Source organism: Cannabis sativa, chromosome 8 (assembly GCF_029168945.1).
Source record: "Cannabis sativa cultivar Pink pepper isolate KNU-18-1 chromosome 8, ASM2916894v1, whole genome shotgun sequence".
Taxonomy (NCBI): Eukaryota; Viridiplantae; Streptophyta; class Magnoliopsida; order Rosales; family Cannabaceae; genus Cannabis; species Cannabis sativa.
Window position 1 is genome coordinate 38,927,524 of NC_083608.1, and position 18,838 is coordinate 38,946,361.

The 18,838-nt window shown below is 32.4% G+C and overlaps 1 protein-coding gene across 1 annotated transcript; it reads left to right on the top strand.

Moving 5' to 3' along the window:
• Positions 1 to 16,996: 16,996 nt before the first annotated feature.
• On the top strand, positions 16,997 to 17,791 carry LOC115699516 (protein E6). Its single transcript, XM_061103401.1, has 2 exons — positions 16,997 to 17,599; positions 17,708 to 17,791. Exons 1-2 carry the CDS (start codon positions 16,997 to 16,999, stop codon positions 17,789 to 17,791), a joined length of 687 nt encoding a protein of 228 aa, XP_060959384.1.
• The last annotated feature ends 1,047 nt before the right edge of the window (positions 17,792 to 18,838 follow it).

The window sequence follows — 18,838 nt, forward strand, 5'->3', positions numbered from 1 at the left end:
AACGAACGAATGTGACTTCCTAAAGGATGAAATTGAAACATTGATAAGAGCAGAACATTTGGGACAATGGGTCTAGATTCCCATCATATATCCCAGACAGGGGGTCATTCACGGACACGTGATTATTTTTGGATAGTATGGTACTATAAATCCTCTGGATGGAGTGAGTCACCCTCAAGTTCCTAAAACATATCTTTTGGCGCTCCCCACTCCACTAGCTCCGATTGTGGTGGCTTTGATGGCTTTGAGACCTGCATATCCCCAAGGCTAGCACCACCACTGGTTGACAGAGATGTAGTGATGATCTCGGGTGTACCGCGCCTTTCAAGAAGTTCTAGAAATTTTTAGAGGCCTCTGAGAGAATTAGACAGAGAAAGGAGATTGTGTGTGTTGGCACAAACACCCACCCAACATTCTCGAACAATGAACCCACCAATCACTTTCACAGAGGAGGATGCCAAACATATGTTTTTTCCTCATCATGACCCCTTGGTCATTAAAACTTGGATAGAGAATAAGAGGGTGCCTAAAGTCCTTGTGAATAACGAAAGCACCGCGAACATCCTGTCCAAACATGCTTTTTTAGCGATTAAACTCACTGATGAGTACTTGTCACCTTGTCTTATCCAACTATATGGCTTTAATGGGAATGCCCTAATGCCAATGGGGAGGATTCAACTACCTATCACCCTTAGAGGAGAAAATAATGGCAGTGCTTACAAGTATAGTACATTTATGGTAGTGGCTTACCCCCACGGTGTATAATGCATTACTAGGACGCCCTGTCTTAGTGGATTTTGGAGTGGTAACTTTAATAACCCATTTATGTATGAAGTTCCCTTGTGACAATGGACACATTGAGACAATTAGAGGTGACCAAAGGAGTGCAAGGGATTATTACAACATCTCTTAATGGAAAATTTTCATGGTCCGGGAGGAGGCACCGATTGCCCCTAGAATGAGAACTCATGCGGGGGTTGAACCTACCTAGGAAAACTTCTTAGGATGAGTTAGATCCCCATGTAGGGACAGAAAGAGTCATAGAGCCGGTGGAGGATGTGGAAGAAGTTAACATCTGCGATAAAGACCCCACCAAAACCATTAAGGTGGGAAGAAACCTGGCTCCAGCAATGAAAGCAAGCATCGTAGATACAGTCAAGAGAAATCAGGATGTGTTGGTGTGGAGCCATTCTAACATGACAGGGATTGATCGCAACATAATTTGCCACGCCTTGACCATCAACGAGGATGCAATACCAGTTCACCAAAAGTAAAGATCGTTGGACCCAATGAGAGCAGAGGCTGTAAAAGTGGAAGTGGACAAGTTGACCATCAATAACTTTCTCCAGGAAGCTCTATATCTAGGGCTGAACATCGGGCGGGTTTACCGGATTTTGGATTCGCGGGTTTCGAGTTCACGGGTTTTGGGTTCAAAAAAATAAAACCGAACCCGGACCCGAATAGGACACAGGTCGGCGAGTTACGGTTGGCCGGGTTGGCGGGTTGACTTGTAATAAAAATAAAAAAAAAATATCTATATTTCTTTTAATATTTTCTCAGTTAATATTTTGACAAGATTCTTGGTTCCTACAGTGCTAGAGATGAGAAAGAAGTTGCCCAATGCATTAATGAGTTAAACTCCCCAAGCTTCCACGCCACAATGGTATCTTTATGGGTCATAGACTCTTTCGAGGAGAAAGACTTGCAAAGAGATCTTTTGGCAAAATTTCTTGTTAATCTTAGAAAGTCTCACGGTGATACTTTAAGTCAGTCACAACTATTTAAAGGGTATGTGCTAGTTTTCTTGTATATATATATATATATATATATTTGGAATGTATTAATAGAAATTTGAACCCCTTTTGTCACTAACGTTTCTTCTAGGTAGATTTGAACTCCTTTTGTCATCATGGAGAATGTGGCTTCTTCAGGCGATGTTCTTGGAAACACCTTGGAGATTATTAGATCTGAGAAAGGAGACAACTGTGTCATAAAAAGAGAAGAAGAAGAGTAAATAATTCATACGTGACTCAAGTTAATATATATATAAACTATAATAAAAAAAATAAAAATATATATAATATATTTAAATTGTGGGTTGGCGGGCGGGTTGGCGGGTTCAACCCGAAACTCGGTACTCCTAAAAACTCAACCCGAGAACCCGCCTGAAGGGTACCGAGTTGAACCCGACCCACCCAAATATTTTTTAAAAAAAAAAACAAATTGCGGGTTCACCGGTTCGGGTTCGGGCGGGTTGCTCAGGTTCGGGTCAAACCCGCTCGAAATGTTCAGTCCTATTTGTTGCCCATCTAGTTGGCAAACCCAGTTATGGTCCCTAAACCCAATGGCACATGGAAGATGTGCATTGAATTCACAGACCTCGACAAGGCATGTCCCAAAGACTATTTCCCTCTTCTGTGGATCGACCAAATGGTCGATACCACGTCAAGGTACCAGTTGCTTAGCTTCATGGATGCCTATTCTGGATACAATTAGATTAAGATGCACGTTACCAATGAAGAGCAAACTAACTTCCAGATAGATAAAGGTGTGTATTGCTACAAGGTGATATCAATCGGTCTAAAAAATGCCTAAGTGACTTACCAAAGAATAGTCAATAAAATGTTCAAGAATCAGTTGGAGAGGAACATGGAAGTGTACGTCGATGACATGCTAGTGAAATCAAAGACTACCGGAGAACACTGTACGGACCTTAAAGAAGCCAGTTCTTCAAAGGTATGAAATGAACTCAATCCCAAGAAATGTATATCTATTGTCTTCTCTAGGAAGTTTCTAGGTTTCATTGTTAGTTTCCAATGGATCAAAGAGAACCCAGAGAAAATCCAAGCTTTCATCGACATGCCTTCTCCCCAAAAGCACAAGGAGGTGCAGAGTGTCACTAAAAGGACAGCTGCCCTCAGCAGGTGCATCCCCTTTTTTAACGTGTTGTGAGGAAATAAGAAATTCGAATAAACTAAAGAATGTGAGAAGGCCTTCTAGAAGCTAAAGGAGCATTTGACTAAGACCCCTATTTTGTCAAAGTCGGTGGAAGGGAAAGATTTGTTTTGTACTTGGTAGTGTTTGAACATGCTATAAGTGTTGTCCTACTGCGAGAAGAAGTAAAAGTCCAGCTACCGGTGTACTACGTCAGTAAAAGATTACTTCACTACGTCTTAAAATTTGACCTATCAAGTAAAAAGCAAACATTAAACCTAGAACTAAAGTGAATATAAATGTCAAACAAACATCTCTGAGGCTATTACAAATGGCCCCGCAGTTAGGGCATTACTAAATTTGTTTCCGCAAAATCCAAGTTATAAAAAGAGAAAAAAAGGAAGAGAAGAAGGGTCAAAAGTAATTCATTGCCTCAAGATAACGCTCAATCCTTGAGCCTTCAGGTGCTGCTAGATGGCTGATGGGAGGTCCCCCCGTGCAATCTCTCTATTGTCTCCCAATGATGCTCACTAATTACATGAATGCCTTGTAGGAGAAGAGCCTGCTCGCCATAGTTGACCTTCAGTAGCTCTTTCTCCTTCTTCAAGTCTTTGAGATCTCTCCTTAGAGCTATTTCACCTAGCAGGCCCTTGTTGGCAACATGCAGTTGTTGGTTCTCAGATTTTACATGCTCAAGTTCTGTGACAAGGGCACCTACTTCCTTAACAGCCCTCTCCATCATCAAGGCTGCCTAGTGCATGAACAAAATGTGAGAGAAAAAATAGTACATAGCAGTAAGAATAAGAATATAAAGGTCAAAGCTCACCCCCACTGCTTATTGTTTGGCGGCGTGGGAAAGGGCGAATGCGTCAGGGCTACAGTAGGTTGCCCATGTCTCCAGGGGCAACTCGGATGCATTGCTGGCTACCTAGTTGAGAAGCTCAACTAGAAAGGGTGCAACTTCCCTCTCCACCTTAAGTGCCACCCGCTTTTCTAGGGCTTCGATGTCCACCATTGGCCCAGGAGGAACAGTTGCAAAAAGATCTTCAGAGGTTTTAGCCCTCTTCATTGCAGAAAGTCTGTTTGCTCTCATGCGCAAATCCTCCATTCTTCCTCGTGTCACCTCCTCAAATCATTTTTGACATCCTTTGCCCTCTACATAGTGACAAATTCCAAAAATCACTATAACTCCCCTCAAGAGACACACTCCCACATGCGTGTGATGCCAACAATCACATGCATTTAAGATTTTGCCCACGTGCCACACTAATAATGCCCACTGCAGTGGCTCATTAACTGACAAAAACTCTTAGAATATGAGACGATCTCAGATAGTCTCACGTGCCATGGGTTTATCTCGAAAAGATGAGAAGGGCTACAAGCTCTCAGACCGCGTTGCGTCCCAAAAGCTTGGGGATAAATGTTATTTGTATTTATGCAAGACATGACACGTGGCTTTTAATGGAAAAGGCTCAATTGATCCTCCATTAGTTGAAGTCCTTTAAAAGGTGCACAGTAGGTTTCCCCGAGTTGAAGAATCATCCAGAGTAGAGAGGTACCTGGAAACCTTCTCGCAGCAAGATTTGCTGCCCAAGAGTGGGATAGGAAATGCCTCTCCCAAACTTGAAAGGGCCTAGTAGAAAGGCTTATTTTAGATGGCTCCCCAAATGCTCACTAGAGAAACCTATTGCGGATACCGACCATCATGGGTATTTGTGGATATTGACTTTTCTCATGAGCCAGGTCACCAAAGGAACGATTATGCTTTTCTTGACAAAGTCTGATCTTGTCACCTACATCTAGACATGGCAATTCGTGCACCCCCACCATCCTTCTACCTGACGGACATTATAGAATACTGCTTGGAAAGGAGCAAGCTTAGAGTGACACGTGTTTGTCACTTTTAAAGGTTGAACCTTTGCGTGACAGGTGTTTGAGTGGTACGAAATAGCCCCCATTATCCATCTACAACATGCACAGGTGTAATGTTACTCACGAGACCAACCAGCTAGCTCATTACCCTAATTGTGGGATTTGAGCAGTGATCCTAGGTAGGTTGTGGGGCGACCCACACCCATCACTTAGCCTATAAATACCCCTTCCATTTTCATGCAAAGGGGTCAAGCAAAAAACACACACCAAAAACTCTGCTAAAATCATCCTTGACCTTCTTCTTCTTCTTAGAAAAGAACTTAAGGAAAAAGAATAAGGGTTTCCTATATAATATTGTAAATTCATCATTATTTCCCAGCGAGGCTATAGACTAACTCGTGGACTAGGGTTTATTAACAGATGAACCACGTAAAAAATCTTCCTCTCTTGATTTTCACTTTACTATTTCTTTAGCTATTAAATATTTTAGTTTTCAAAAATCTCGATAAATAAAGATCACTTAGTCATTAGTAAAACAGTTAGCAACATATTAAAGTTTAGGAATCTTTAATCAGTGGTTTCCAGTATAGTTCATTGATGCCCGTTATTCAGTGCAAGTAATCTCGATTTTGATTACTAGTGTAGTATGACATTTAAGTGAGTGTGTTGTATATAATAGAGATTATATATGACAGGAATCGATATCAATAAAGTCGTCTTTATCAAACTTACTGTTTACTATAAAGACCTAATTCATATCATAAAGATGATCAATAGTAGATTGGTCTGAATCTTGAGTAATTATGAACTCATGTTCATATTATTAGTTTCTTTGATTTACTCATTAAAGTTTCTCAAAGAATATGATTCTTACAACTCCTGCTTTAGAAATATAATAATGTGGATGGCTGAGAACATGATCTACAATTATAGAATCTTAACTTTCTTAACGAATCGAATGTTGGTTACTCTACCATTTTACATCAGCAGCATATATATCAGTTATAATAACCGAAGACATATGCTTAAACGATTTATAACTGATGGTAAAATGAGATATTTTAGTAGTGCACGTTAGTGCTATATGATCATGCACCATTGTGTGGGAAATTTTTTGTAGTTGAGAAAGTTCAAAGGGAAAACTGTACAAGGATCATAGTTCGAGGGGGATAATCCTATATATTCTTTTCAAAGCTTACACAACGATTATAGAGGAAGTAATTTTTTTTAGAAAAAAGTATACAATATATTTGTAAAAGACCAATAGCCCATAGAGTAGTGGGGTGAGATGGGTCATCGCCCAAGGCCCCCACATTGGCCCAAAAATTTCTTTAGATAAAAAGGCTCCAATTATATTTCAAAAATACTATTTTAAATTTTATCACTATTATCACAATAATAAATTAGTTTTTTTAAATAAAAAAATAATCTAATTTATTTTTTTAAAATACTATATTTTATTTTTTATCTAGAAAAAGACCTGATTATTTTTGTTAAAGTATCATATATTCTAAATTTTTTATCACTATATTTACAAAGAAAAAAGTAATCAATAAAAGATCCTATTATTATTATTATTATAATAGGAAATTACACAAATTTTACCAGTTGTTTGCTTAAATATGGTATTTTTAAGTTTGACTAATTTATATGGTTCTTTTTTTAGGTATTTTTATAGTATTTGATATACCATATATATGTAAATTAGGTTTTCAAAGCCTATATTTAATGTTTTTATTTGTTTTGGTAATTTTATTTGTTACTAGTGCCGGAAAAGTCGTTAGAGTTTATTGTCGACGCTGGAAAAGTCATCGGAGTAGCTGTCGCTGCCGAAAAAGTTGCTGGAGTTGCTGTCGGCACTCAAAAAGTTGTCAGAATTAGCATTGTCGCCGAAAAATTCACCAAGAAATTGGTTTCTTCATGAATCAAAAAATTGGGTTCTTAAAACTGGTTTCTTAATGAATAAACCACTTTCTTGGTAATTTTTTCGGTAATTTTGCCAACGACAATGCCAATTCTAATGACTTTTCTGGGACCAGCAGCAACTCCGATGACTTTTTCGAAACCAGCAGCTACTCCAGTGAATTTTCCAGCGCCGGCAACAAACTCCAGAAAAGTCGTCGGAATTGGCTTGATGAAGAAACTAGTTTCTTGGTGATTTTTCCGGCGACAATGGCAATTTTGACGACTTATCTGGTACCGGCAGCAACTCTAACGACTTTTTCAACAGTGGCAGCTACTCCAGTAACTTTTCCGACACCAACAAAAAACTCCAGAAAAGTCGTCAGAATTGGCATTGTTGCCAGAAAAATCAGTAAGAAATTAGTTTCTAAAGAAACCAATCTCTTGATGTAGAAACCAGTTTCTTGGTAATTAATTCGACAACAATGACAATTCTGACGACTTTTCTGGCGCCGACAACAACTCCGGGGACGGTAGCTACTCCGGTGAATTTTTTGGCGCCGACAACAAACTCCAACGAAATTTTCAGCAACAGTGACAACTCCGGCGATCACTGTAATTTCATTTGTTTTATTTTTTTAAAAAAATATATGAAAAGAATTTTAATATTTTTTATGGTAATTCAAAATGACATATTCTATATATGTTAAGTTTTTACTTTAATAGTATATTTTTTCCTATTAAATTTTCTTAACATATTTATATAAACTAGCTTTATATTTTTATATTTACCTAAATATGTCTTATTATTATTATTGGCTACCCTTGTAACCAATGTGTGTTTTTTTTTCTAGAAACCAATATGCTAGATTAATAGTTCTCAATAACTCTGAATAAACTATAATTAGTGAGGTTATATATTTTAAATTTAACCACACATAAAGTATAATTATTATAGTAAGATTATATATTTTAAATTTAACAACTCAGAACAAAATAAGGTGCCTTAAATGCGCCCTTTACATTGAAAATACATAGTTTTGATATCAAAAACACTTACTTTTTTTTATCTAAAGATTGTGAAGTAAAATCTATTGAAGATGACAAAGATGATCTTAGTGACCAAGCCAAAACTTGGTTGGTTCGGTGACAATTGATGAAGACACCAATGCAACTGAATTTCCTTCCATGGAGTTCTTTACACTTTTCAAAGTACAAAATGTGTTTGATTAATATTTTTTAAAAATGATTTTTCTATCATTTTTTTATTACAATAATAATAATATTTCAATATTTCATATCTCAACACAAACCTTGACCAAGCCAGAACCTAGAAACTGATCCCGATACATGGACCCAAACACAAATCTTGGACTCGACCCTAGCCATACCCGGTAAAAATAATGTGAGAGAAAATGTAAATTATATATATTGAAAAAAAAAATGTTTTCTATATAGAAAACAACGTTTGATATTTTTTTATTTTTAATTTTTTTCTTTTAGTTTTAGTAAAACTATTTTTAAAAAATATGGTCAAATACCCTATTGTTTTTACATAGCAATTTTCTATTTTTAAGAAAAAAAAAATTGTTAAGTATAAAGTTAATACGAATATTGTATTACTTGGGAAATTTACATGGTATACTAATTTTTGCCTTTTTTTTATAAAAATATTGCCAGGCGGTATTTTTTACTTTTTTACTGTGTTTTTTTATAAGTTTCATACTGCAATATACTGTGTTAAGTTTCACTGGTGTTCTACTGGTGCTTTACTAGTGTTCTACTGTTGTTTTGAGTTATACTGCTTTGTGTTTTACTGGTGTTTTATAAAAACACAGTATTTTTGAAAAAATTTCCGTGTGACAGTATTTTTGTAAAAGTTAACCAAAATTCCAATATTTTTGTAAGTTTCCCTATTACGCTGATGAAAAGTAGTGACTTATGTTTGTGAAAATTTTAAAGATGGGCTGAGTTAAGCTAAAGGGAACGATGGTTAAAGTGGAATAGCTTGGACATGATATGTATGTTAAAGTCTTTGGAGTTGGGCTTGGGTTGTTAATAGTGCTTTTTCAAAAAAAAAAATATGATTTTTTTCACAAATGATTTTATCGAATTTTTTTTAATGGAAAACAGTATGTAGAATTTTTTTTAATATTGCTTATATTATTATTTTTTTCTGAATTTTCCCATAATACTTTTTTTTAAAAAAAATAAAGTTTACATTTTTGCATATTATATAAAAACTGTATAATTTTTTCTAGGGTGTAATCTAAAGTCCAAACATATATATCATAGCTCCTCATTCCAAAAAGAAAAATTTACATGATATGTCAAAAATTTGAAAAAATTTACAAAAATAAATTAACACGGAAATTTTTTTATTTTTACTCTTTGAATTTTTTTATTTACAAAAATATCACTTCTGTAAAAATACTAAACTATTTTTTTTAGTTATTTTATAGTTTATTTATAGTTGTATTATAGTTGTTATGGGATTTTCTTTTTAGTTGTTTTTATAATTAATTTATAGTTGTTGTGAGGTTGATTTCATGTTATTTTTTAGTTTTTTTTTTTATTATTATTTGCTAAACAAAGTGTATTTTTGTAATTTTAAAACTTTACAAAGAGTATTTTTGTAATTAATAAAATTAGACTGTAAAATTGTAAATAAAATATAAAAAAGGGTATTTTTGAAAATTCCCCTTCCAAAAATAGGTATTTTTAAAAAAATAGGTACTTTTTCAAATATTTAAATTTAAATTATTGTAAGGAAATATAAAATACGTATACAGAAAAGTAAAAGAAATATAAAATACATTACTCGATGTATTTACAATCTCCTCTCATTTTTTTTTTTAAAAAATGGCACTCCTCTGATTTTAAAAGAGCTATTGTACTCTAAATAGATTCAAAATTATTTATTTTCATATTGGGGAAGTATATAAATATAATAAAAAAGAAGCAACATTGGGCCTCTAGACTAAGCCCACTATCATAGCTGCTTAGATAATTTGAGACCTGGGCTAAAACTGGGATCTTAAGAAAGTATCAATCCCATATAGGCGTGAGAATTAACCAAATGGTTGAGATGCAAAATGGTCTTAAATTTGGAAACTAAGGTGCTGTTTGGTAACACTTTTGTTTTTTAATTTTTTAATCACAAAATGAAAGTAAAATTTTTGTTTTTAAAAAAATTATTTTTTAAAAACAAAAATGCGTTCTATAACAACTTTTGTTTTTCAATTTTAAAAACAGTAAACAAAAGTGTGTTCTGTAAAGTTCATTTTTATTTTTAATTTTTTGATTTTATTTAAGTCGGGTCTAGGTCCGGGGTCGGATTCGGGTTCAAGTTAAAAGCTGGGTTTAGCGCCAGGGCCGTAGGGAGGAGATTTGGGTCTGGGTCTGGTCGTAATCTAAAAGATTGATTAAGAAAAAAAAAACTGTTTAAAAAAATATTGAAAGTGATTTTTTTTGTTTTTAAAATTTTGATTTCTAATTATAAAATTAAAAAGTAAAAACAGTTTTATAGAACATGTTTTTGAAAAATATTTTCACTTTTTTACTTTTAAAAACAAAAAACTGATTAAAAAAGTGTTACCAAACGACACCTAAGTTAGTAAATGTCCACTTTTTAGAAAAATTAAGAAAATGGCCAAATCTAATAAATTAGCCAATAAAAATTATAAAAATGTATTTATCACATATTTTTTTAAAAAATTACATATGATAATAAAATTAAATTATGTAATTTTTTTAGTATTACATATTATTATATTGTAACAAAAATAAATAAATATATTAGATCATGCAAATATATACAGCAGTATTAGATATATCGTAGTACTGAAAATTAATATACCTTAGTAATAAAATTATATACCACAAAAAAAATTATAACAATACTAAATTAATACTCAAAAAATATATATATCATGCTAACAAAATTATATATATCAATATTAAAATATGAATACATACCAAAAAAATTATATATAATAAAATAGAAACTAAGTATCATATTAAATAAATGATATATGACAAACAACCAAAACTATATACCATACAAGAAAACGTATATACCTACAATAAAAAAAATAAAATAAAATGATATAGTATTATTAAAAAACAACTATATATATCATATAAACAAAATTATATATCACATTTATGTATACTAAAATAAAAAATGAAATAAAATGATATACTATACAATAAAACTCATATACCATATAACATAAAATATATACCTTACAATAGAAATATATATAATAATAACAACAAATAAAAATAAAAATATATAGGGTGCTAATAAAATTATATATCATGTCAACAAAAGTACAATAGAAAATAAAACTTAAATATTATTTAAAAAAATTATATACCGTATAACAAAAAATACATATATATACCATTCACCAAAACATATACACAAATAATAATAATAATAATAATAATAATAATAATAATAATAATAATAATAATAATAATAATAATAATAATAATAATAATAATAATAATAAAAATATAGATTACTAATATATATATATGTATGTATATTATACTAATCAAATTATATACCAAAATTAAAATATATATATACCATGACCATTGTATATAATAAAATAAAAACTAATTAAATATTATTTAAAATAAATAATCATAAAATCAAAAAATATAAAAATAATAATTAAATATATGTAGCATGACAATAAAATTATATACATACATTAAAATATTTTTATTATGCTAATAAAATTATATACCACTATTATACATATCATAATAAAAAATAAATATCATCTAAAAATAATAATATAATATACAACAAAATAGAAATATACCTTACAACAAAATCTATATACCAACAACCCAAAATAACTCATAAAAAATTAAAAAAACTAACATAACTTTTAAATAAAAAAAGATTTTAACAAAACTAATATAGATATACCATAATGTTTAAATAATTTGCTTCTAATTCTAAAAAAATAAAAAAAAAAATTAATGATTTTGAAATGAGGACATTTACTAACATAATGTTATAATTTAGGGTCATTTGCTATATTTTTTTAAAATGAGGACATAAACTAACATAGTCCTATGATTTGGGGCCATTTACTATAATTTCCCTTAACCAAATTTACCTCTAAATAAAATTTAATTTAAATATACCTTTTCAAAACATAATTAAGACATAATTTCAAATATAATAGATTTGTGTTCTTCGTAGATGAATGTGTAGGTTTGTAGGAAAGTTGGGAAAAAATTTTAATTAGAGAATAATAAAAATTATCGTGAAGAATTAGTAGAATGATTGAAAAAAGAGGTAAACATAATAGATTTTAAAAAGAGAGATTAAAAATTAAAGGTATCAAGTTAAAAGAGGTATGTAGTATAATTTTCTCTGTTCATTCATTATATTGCTCATCGTATATTTAATTCGCGCAAATTTCATATTTTTGTTTCAATCCAATCCATACAATAATTTAAATTCAATTTAATCCAATTCACAAAAGTATAAATTAGATCAATTATTTTGGATTAGTTATTTTTTAATATTTAATTATTTAATATTTTTTAAAATATATATTTTTAACATAACTAACAACTAAATAAAATAAATTATTGTTATTTTATGTCTTCAACAATAAATTAAAATAATAAAATAACAAATAATAAATTTAAAAGAAAAAGAAAAAAAAATGTGTGTATAAAGAAATGTTTAATTTTGTTTTAGAATATAATTTCCTTATATTAAGAATGGAATATGCATTTGATCTATTAAATTTTAAAATATATTTGTATCATATGCGTTGGAATTTTAAATTCATATCTCTTACATTAAAATATTAATTGTATATATATATTTTTAAAATATATATAAATATGTATGGATTTGATTGAATCAGTTACTTTTACATATCAATCAATATCCAATCTGCCCAAATGAAGATTTAGATTTTCCAATTAGCACAAGTGCGAATATTTGCACTTTGCAGATTTTGTTTCACTCGCTCGTTGCACCTCTTACACTATCACTTACACAATCAGACGATGGTTGCAAGGTGGTTGCTACGTGGTTGTGCAATGGTTTCATCAGACGAAAGTTTCAATCAGACGATGATTGCAAGATGGTTGCTGGGTGGTTGGTCGAAAGTTGCATCAGATGAAAGTTTCAATCAAATGAAGGTTACTGAGTGGTTGGCCAAAGGTTGCATCAGACGAAGGTTTCAATAAGACGAAATAATTGTTAGCAAAATATTTATGCAACTTTAATGTAACTGTAATGTAACTGTTATGAAACATTAAAAATCAGAACAGTGTTTCCACGTACGTAACTCTATCTACATGTCTCTTTATAATTTAATATGAACAAATTCACCATTAGAAATTTGAAAAATAACGAAAATATACCAGGATAAACATTTTTTTTAATCCACCAGGATAAACATTTTACTATAGTATTGATGTAATTTTTTTTATTATACTTGAGTTGGATTGTTTGGGAACTCTACTTCAACTTTTTGAGATCTGTCTTTCATGGATCTGAAAAATTGAAGTCAGAACATTAGTTTTATGCAAATTAAACTGGATTTCCGGTTAAATTTTAGTTTCGTAGTAGTTTTTCTACACTTTTTTTTATGAATTCGAAACATCCCATATTTTGATTGATTCTAGTCGTCTTATCAGGTGAAATCGCCGAAATTAATGGTGGTTCTCTTTCTGGTTGAATTTTTGTTTGGGTTGCTGCGTGGTTGCGCAATGGTGGCCCATGAAGCATGGATCATGGGTTGAAGGTGTGTGTAAGTGGTATTTGTGTAATTTTTTTATGTGGGTTGTATATTTGTTTATTTAGCCAGCTCAAAGTATTTTTGTAATATTATTACTGTTGCCCCTAATTTTGCCCAAAATACGTGGACTTGTATAAAGACGAGACGTGGAGCTGAGAGGATCAGCTCTGAAAGAAATCAACCAAGTTTTAGGCAACAGAGGAGTGTCTCTGGGAAGATGACTCCCGGAAAAGATATGAGAAGGATCTTTATGCTCCCGGAGGCCAGGGCCATACTAAGGCAGCTCCGGGAGGTGCTGGACTCTATTGAACAATCATCTCGCATTTAATGCCACATGGGGCAAGACGTATTAAAACTACCATAAACGATATGACTGATGGCGGAACCCCTCTTTTTCAACTATTATGCTGTGATTAATAAGGCTAGTGACGGTTACTTTATGAGGAATCACATCAACCAAGAGGGGATAAAAGATTATATCCACCTAACCCCTAAGATACCTACGGTATAGGTCATGTATTTCCTATCTTGTATCTACTAGGAATATGTGCCCCTATTAAAACTGCACAGAAAGACAAGTGATTCAGTTATAGGGATCCCCCAGAAAAACACTATAAATACCCCACAAACATATTGAGAAAGCGGTCGAGGATTCTGGGTTCATAGGAATCAAAGAGAAAAAATAGGAGAAATATTCACCAAGAACATTCTCTGTAATAAATACTCTCGTTAATAACAAAGACTCGTGGACTAAGGCTCATTAACGCCCCAACCACGTTAAAATCCCATGCATCAAACTTTCTACAGCTTTCTTATATATATTATTTAATTGCTTGTCGAAAACCTCGGTCAATATTTTGGTGCTTTCATTGAGAGTTGAAGGAAGCGTCTTCAAACAGACAACAACCTTATAAACTGAAGCAACAATGGTGGAAACTCGCAACACACGTCAGCTCCGTCCTCCTCAAGATGCTTAAAATCTGGAGGACGAGGAAGTGGCCTCTAGAGTTAACATGGATTATGAGGAGCGAGAGGAGGCCAACGATGACGAGTACGAGGAAAATTTTGACGAATATGACGCCTACAACGAAGGCAGTTACACAGAGCTGCTGCTTTTAAGGCAGAAGGCTGATGATCATGAAGCTGAGATCGCAGCCCAAAAAGAACAAAATAAAAAGATGCAAGAGATAATGGTCGTCATGCAAAAAGCTATGGAGGCAGCAGGGATCCATATACACCCTAAGGCCATCCCAACATGACTTGAGGAAACGCCAGAAGAGTCCTCTCCAAGCACTCAGAAGCACAAGTCCAAGATCACTACTTCCATCCTAGGGAGAAAGAAAAAGGTGCAGGATCTCTAAGTAATTACATATGAATTTCTAATATCCTGTTTGGCAAAATAGTTAGTAATTACATAGGAAAATAATACCAGTTGATCAATTAATTTGAAGTTATCATGAGGATCACTTAATGAAACGACTCTTTAGTTAAAAATCATCATTTTCTTTTTTATGTATGCTTTAAATCTTTTTCGAACATGTCAACAACAAAGTTTTTTTTTTCTTGTATTTTTTGTTATTTAGCTTTTGAAGGTCACACTCCATTAGAAGTTTTTCAAATTATTTATTATATAAATATGTGAAATTTAATAATGAAATGTATTAATAATAATAATGTGTAGCCTGTTGTGGAACTTGACAACTTAAGTATGGTATTTTAAATTTTAACTTATTGAAATTTTCTCTACCTCTATTAGCCTAGTGTTATTTTAAAAGATTAATACTAAAAAGCAATAATAGTATCTAATGCATCTTAAGTCTTATATTGTTATTAGTACAATTAAATATAGTTACTCATATAAATTAATCAAATAATTTTTAGAGAATATCAATAATCGATCACAAGATGTCACTTCTAGATGGTGTTAGGCACTATTGATGCTCAATGACAATGCTCTGTTTGAAAGTAGACTTGTGATATTTTAATTACGAGCATTGTTATTGTGCACCAATAGTGTCTAGCACTTCTAGATATGTCGTCTTGCGATTGGCTAGTGATACTCTCTAAAAGTTATTATATTAAATTATATAGAATCCGATACTTAATTAGATCAATAATAATATTAACACATACAAAAGTGTTAAGTAGCAGCATTTCTCCTAAATTACCCTTAAGAATTAAATCCCATTTATTAAAGTCAGAATAGTTGACTCATGAAAAGCAAAAGCACAGTGTGTTTGAATGTCGGCATCATTAACCTTTTCTTTTTGGGTTTTGATTTATTGAACCATATGTTGTAGTTTCAAATGTTGTTCCGCTCATCACGCTGAGGGGTCCATAAATTACATTCCTGCAAGATTAATGGCTTTCATCAGAAAACACACAACATCATGGTAGACATATAATATTATTATTGTTTATATAGCTTTACTTTTAAGACTTCCAAGTTTAATCATTTGTATTTTTCATATAATTTTCATTAGGGAAGTTTCATAATAATCACTCATCTATTTATAATGTCTTGTATTGCACATAATCCTTTTTTGTTCCCTCGCCCCCTCCCCCCATAAAATATGACTTTTTTGTGGTGAAAATTACAATTGACGTACCAATAAAACCAAACTACAACTTACAAGTGCTGGGACCAAACAGAATATTTATATCTATATATATGTGTGTGTATTGTGTGATTATATGGTAGCGGGAATTTAATGATTTTGAAAGCTTATGTAGAACATACCCAAACTGTACACAGAAAAGCCAAGTAAGATTCTCACTTGTCAGGCTCACATAAATCCAAACTTCACATCTTCATTTGGATTAGTTAAATACGATATCTTAAACAAAAAAATATACAGAGGAAGAACCATCGAAGTTACACAGAAAAAATCAAGAATAGTTCACTTTCATAATTGACACTATAATAATATATCAGTTTATAACTGGAATCGAATCCTAAAAAAAAAACTGACAAATCCTAATTAACTTTAAACTACTTTATTTATTCAATCTTACTTTATTACTATATGCATTCCTTTACTTGCTTTATTTACCTTACTTTTACTTTCAACCCAACTAACTAAAACTGCATAATAAATCAAGATGGTCCAAGAAGGAAAAAGAAGTAGGACCCTGGTCTTATTAATATGGATAGTGCCATGAATGTTGTCCTGTCTATGAGGTTAGGTACAAATCAAGATAAATATGCAATAAAACTAATCGGTTGTGTTGGGTGAGTGTGTGTGTATGTATGTATAAGTGTGTGTGATCACATATTGTTAGACACTATAATCAATTAATAGCTATAGAGAGTCCTTCACCCTCCACATGCAATGCTTTTCATCATTCAATTTAACCTTTCCTCCATTCACGCATAATTACTCGCCCATTTTATAAAATATATTTAAAAAATAAATAAATAACAGTATAAATATTTGGAGAACAAAACACAAAACCCCAAGCCTTCATTTTCCTTATCCAAGCTCCCTCACTCACCAATGGCTACCTCAGCCAAACATTACTTCTCTGTCTTCTTCTTCCTCCTCTTCCTCTTCTCCACTTCTTCTCTAGTCAAAGCCAGAGAGAGCAAGTTCTTCAGCAAAATCACTCACAAAAATGTAGTCCAGTCCAATGTCGATCCACAAACCAAACTCCCTGCAGAGTTATCACCGTCAAAAACTGTAGTACTCTCTCCGTCGTCGTCGCCGGCGCCGGAAACAGTAGTTGAGGTTCGTTCTCCGGCCCCTAGTTCAGTTCCGGACGAGAAGGAAAATGGGTATGGCTTGTATGGTCACGGAGTGGGGTATAACGAACAGTATAGCTCCAAGAAGGAGATTCCGAGCACCACCGGCGCCGGCGCTATTGTCGGGAATGAGCTTCTGAGCGAGGAATTCGCCGAAGATGAGTGGCCAGAGAGTGAAGAAGTTGATGAGAATGAGGGCGAGGATGATCGAAGAGAGGAGAGTGGGAAATATTTCAGTACTGGTCCCGTGACCAAAAACTACCACTATGGAACCAACGGCTACGATCAGATCAAGCCCAGTCAGCAGCAAGGGATGAGTGACACGAGGTTTTTGGAGAATGGAAAGTATTATCATCATGTGAGTAATAATGGGAATAACATGAACGATAATTATAAATATAATTACAACAATGATAACAACAACAACAACAACAACAACAACAACAACTATAATGGGTATGAACAGACGGCTGAGAAGAACACTAGGTATGTGTTTGATTCCATGGAAGAGTATGAAAAGTACCAAGAGAGCCGAGGATATGAACCATGAATTGGTGTGTATTTAGAGGAAGAAACAGATGTTGTGGGTTTAATTTTGATGTACTAAAACATAGAAGAAGAAGAAGAAGAAAAAAAAAACTCTAAATTATATAAGGGGTTTTATGCCATTTTTTTTCTTTATAATTTCACTTTTTTTGTATTGAAATGAAAAGAAATGAAAGAACAATATGTAAGGTAGCTGTTGCTTTTATGTTTATTTTGGGTTGGTCATTGTTTTGAATCATATAGCAGGAAATTAATTGCTCTATATTCCTTTTTTTTTCGTTTGTGATAATTATAGAATATTTTTTTATCTGTAGATTCATTTTCGATAAAATATTGCTGATGCTTTTGGAAACTCACACAATATTATTTTGGCAAAAATAAAAATATAATTTGTATAATTATTATTTTTCTAGGGAAATATCTAATTTTCATTAAATGCGAAAGTATATAAAAATCTATTACAAATGCTCATAAATAGTTAAAAGTTAGCTTAACAACAAGATAGCCAATACACTAAATAATCGAACCAAAAAAGTTAATTATAATTGTAGTTGTTAACAAAAAGCATACCATTATAAATAGTAGGTAATAATAAAATAAAATAAGAATACAAACTCCCCAAATCTCTTACTAGAAAGTCCAAAGTTGAATCAAATTACCAAAATTAAAACAAAATAAAATAACACAATAACCAAAACAATAACAATCAAAATGTTATATATAATTGAACAAAACAACATAAGCTTAAACTGCAAAGCTACGGGATCATAAGAGCCAACCAGCCACAAGCTCCACACTTTCGGCACCGATCCAACTCAAGGAGCAAGTGATGGAGATGAGTCTGCCAAAACTAGGTCCCATGCCTTAACGGAAAGAAAAATGGTAAGGGGCATCTTAAGATTGTCAAGCACCATAAAACGTAACATACTGTTATTGGTACATTTTAATTTAATAAAAAAAAAAATACATAATAAACTAAAAATTTAAAAAAGTTTACAAAAATACATCAACACCAAAAAAAAATTATTTTTACTCTTTGAATTTTTTTATT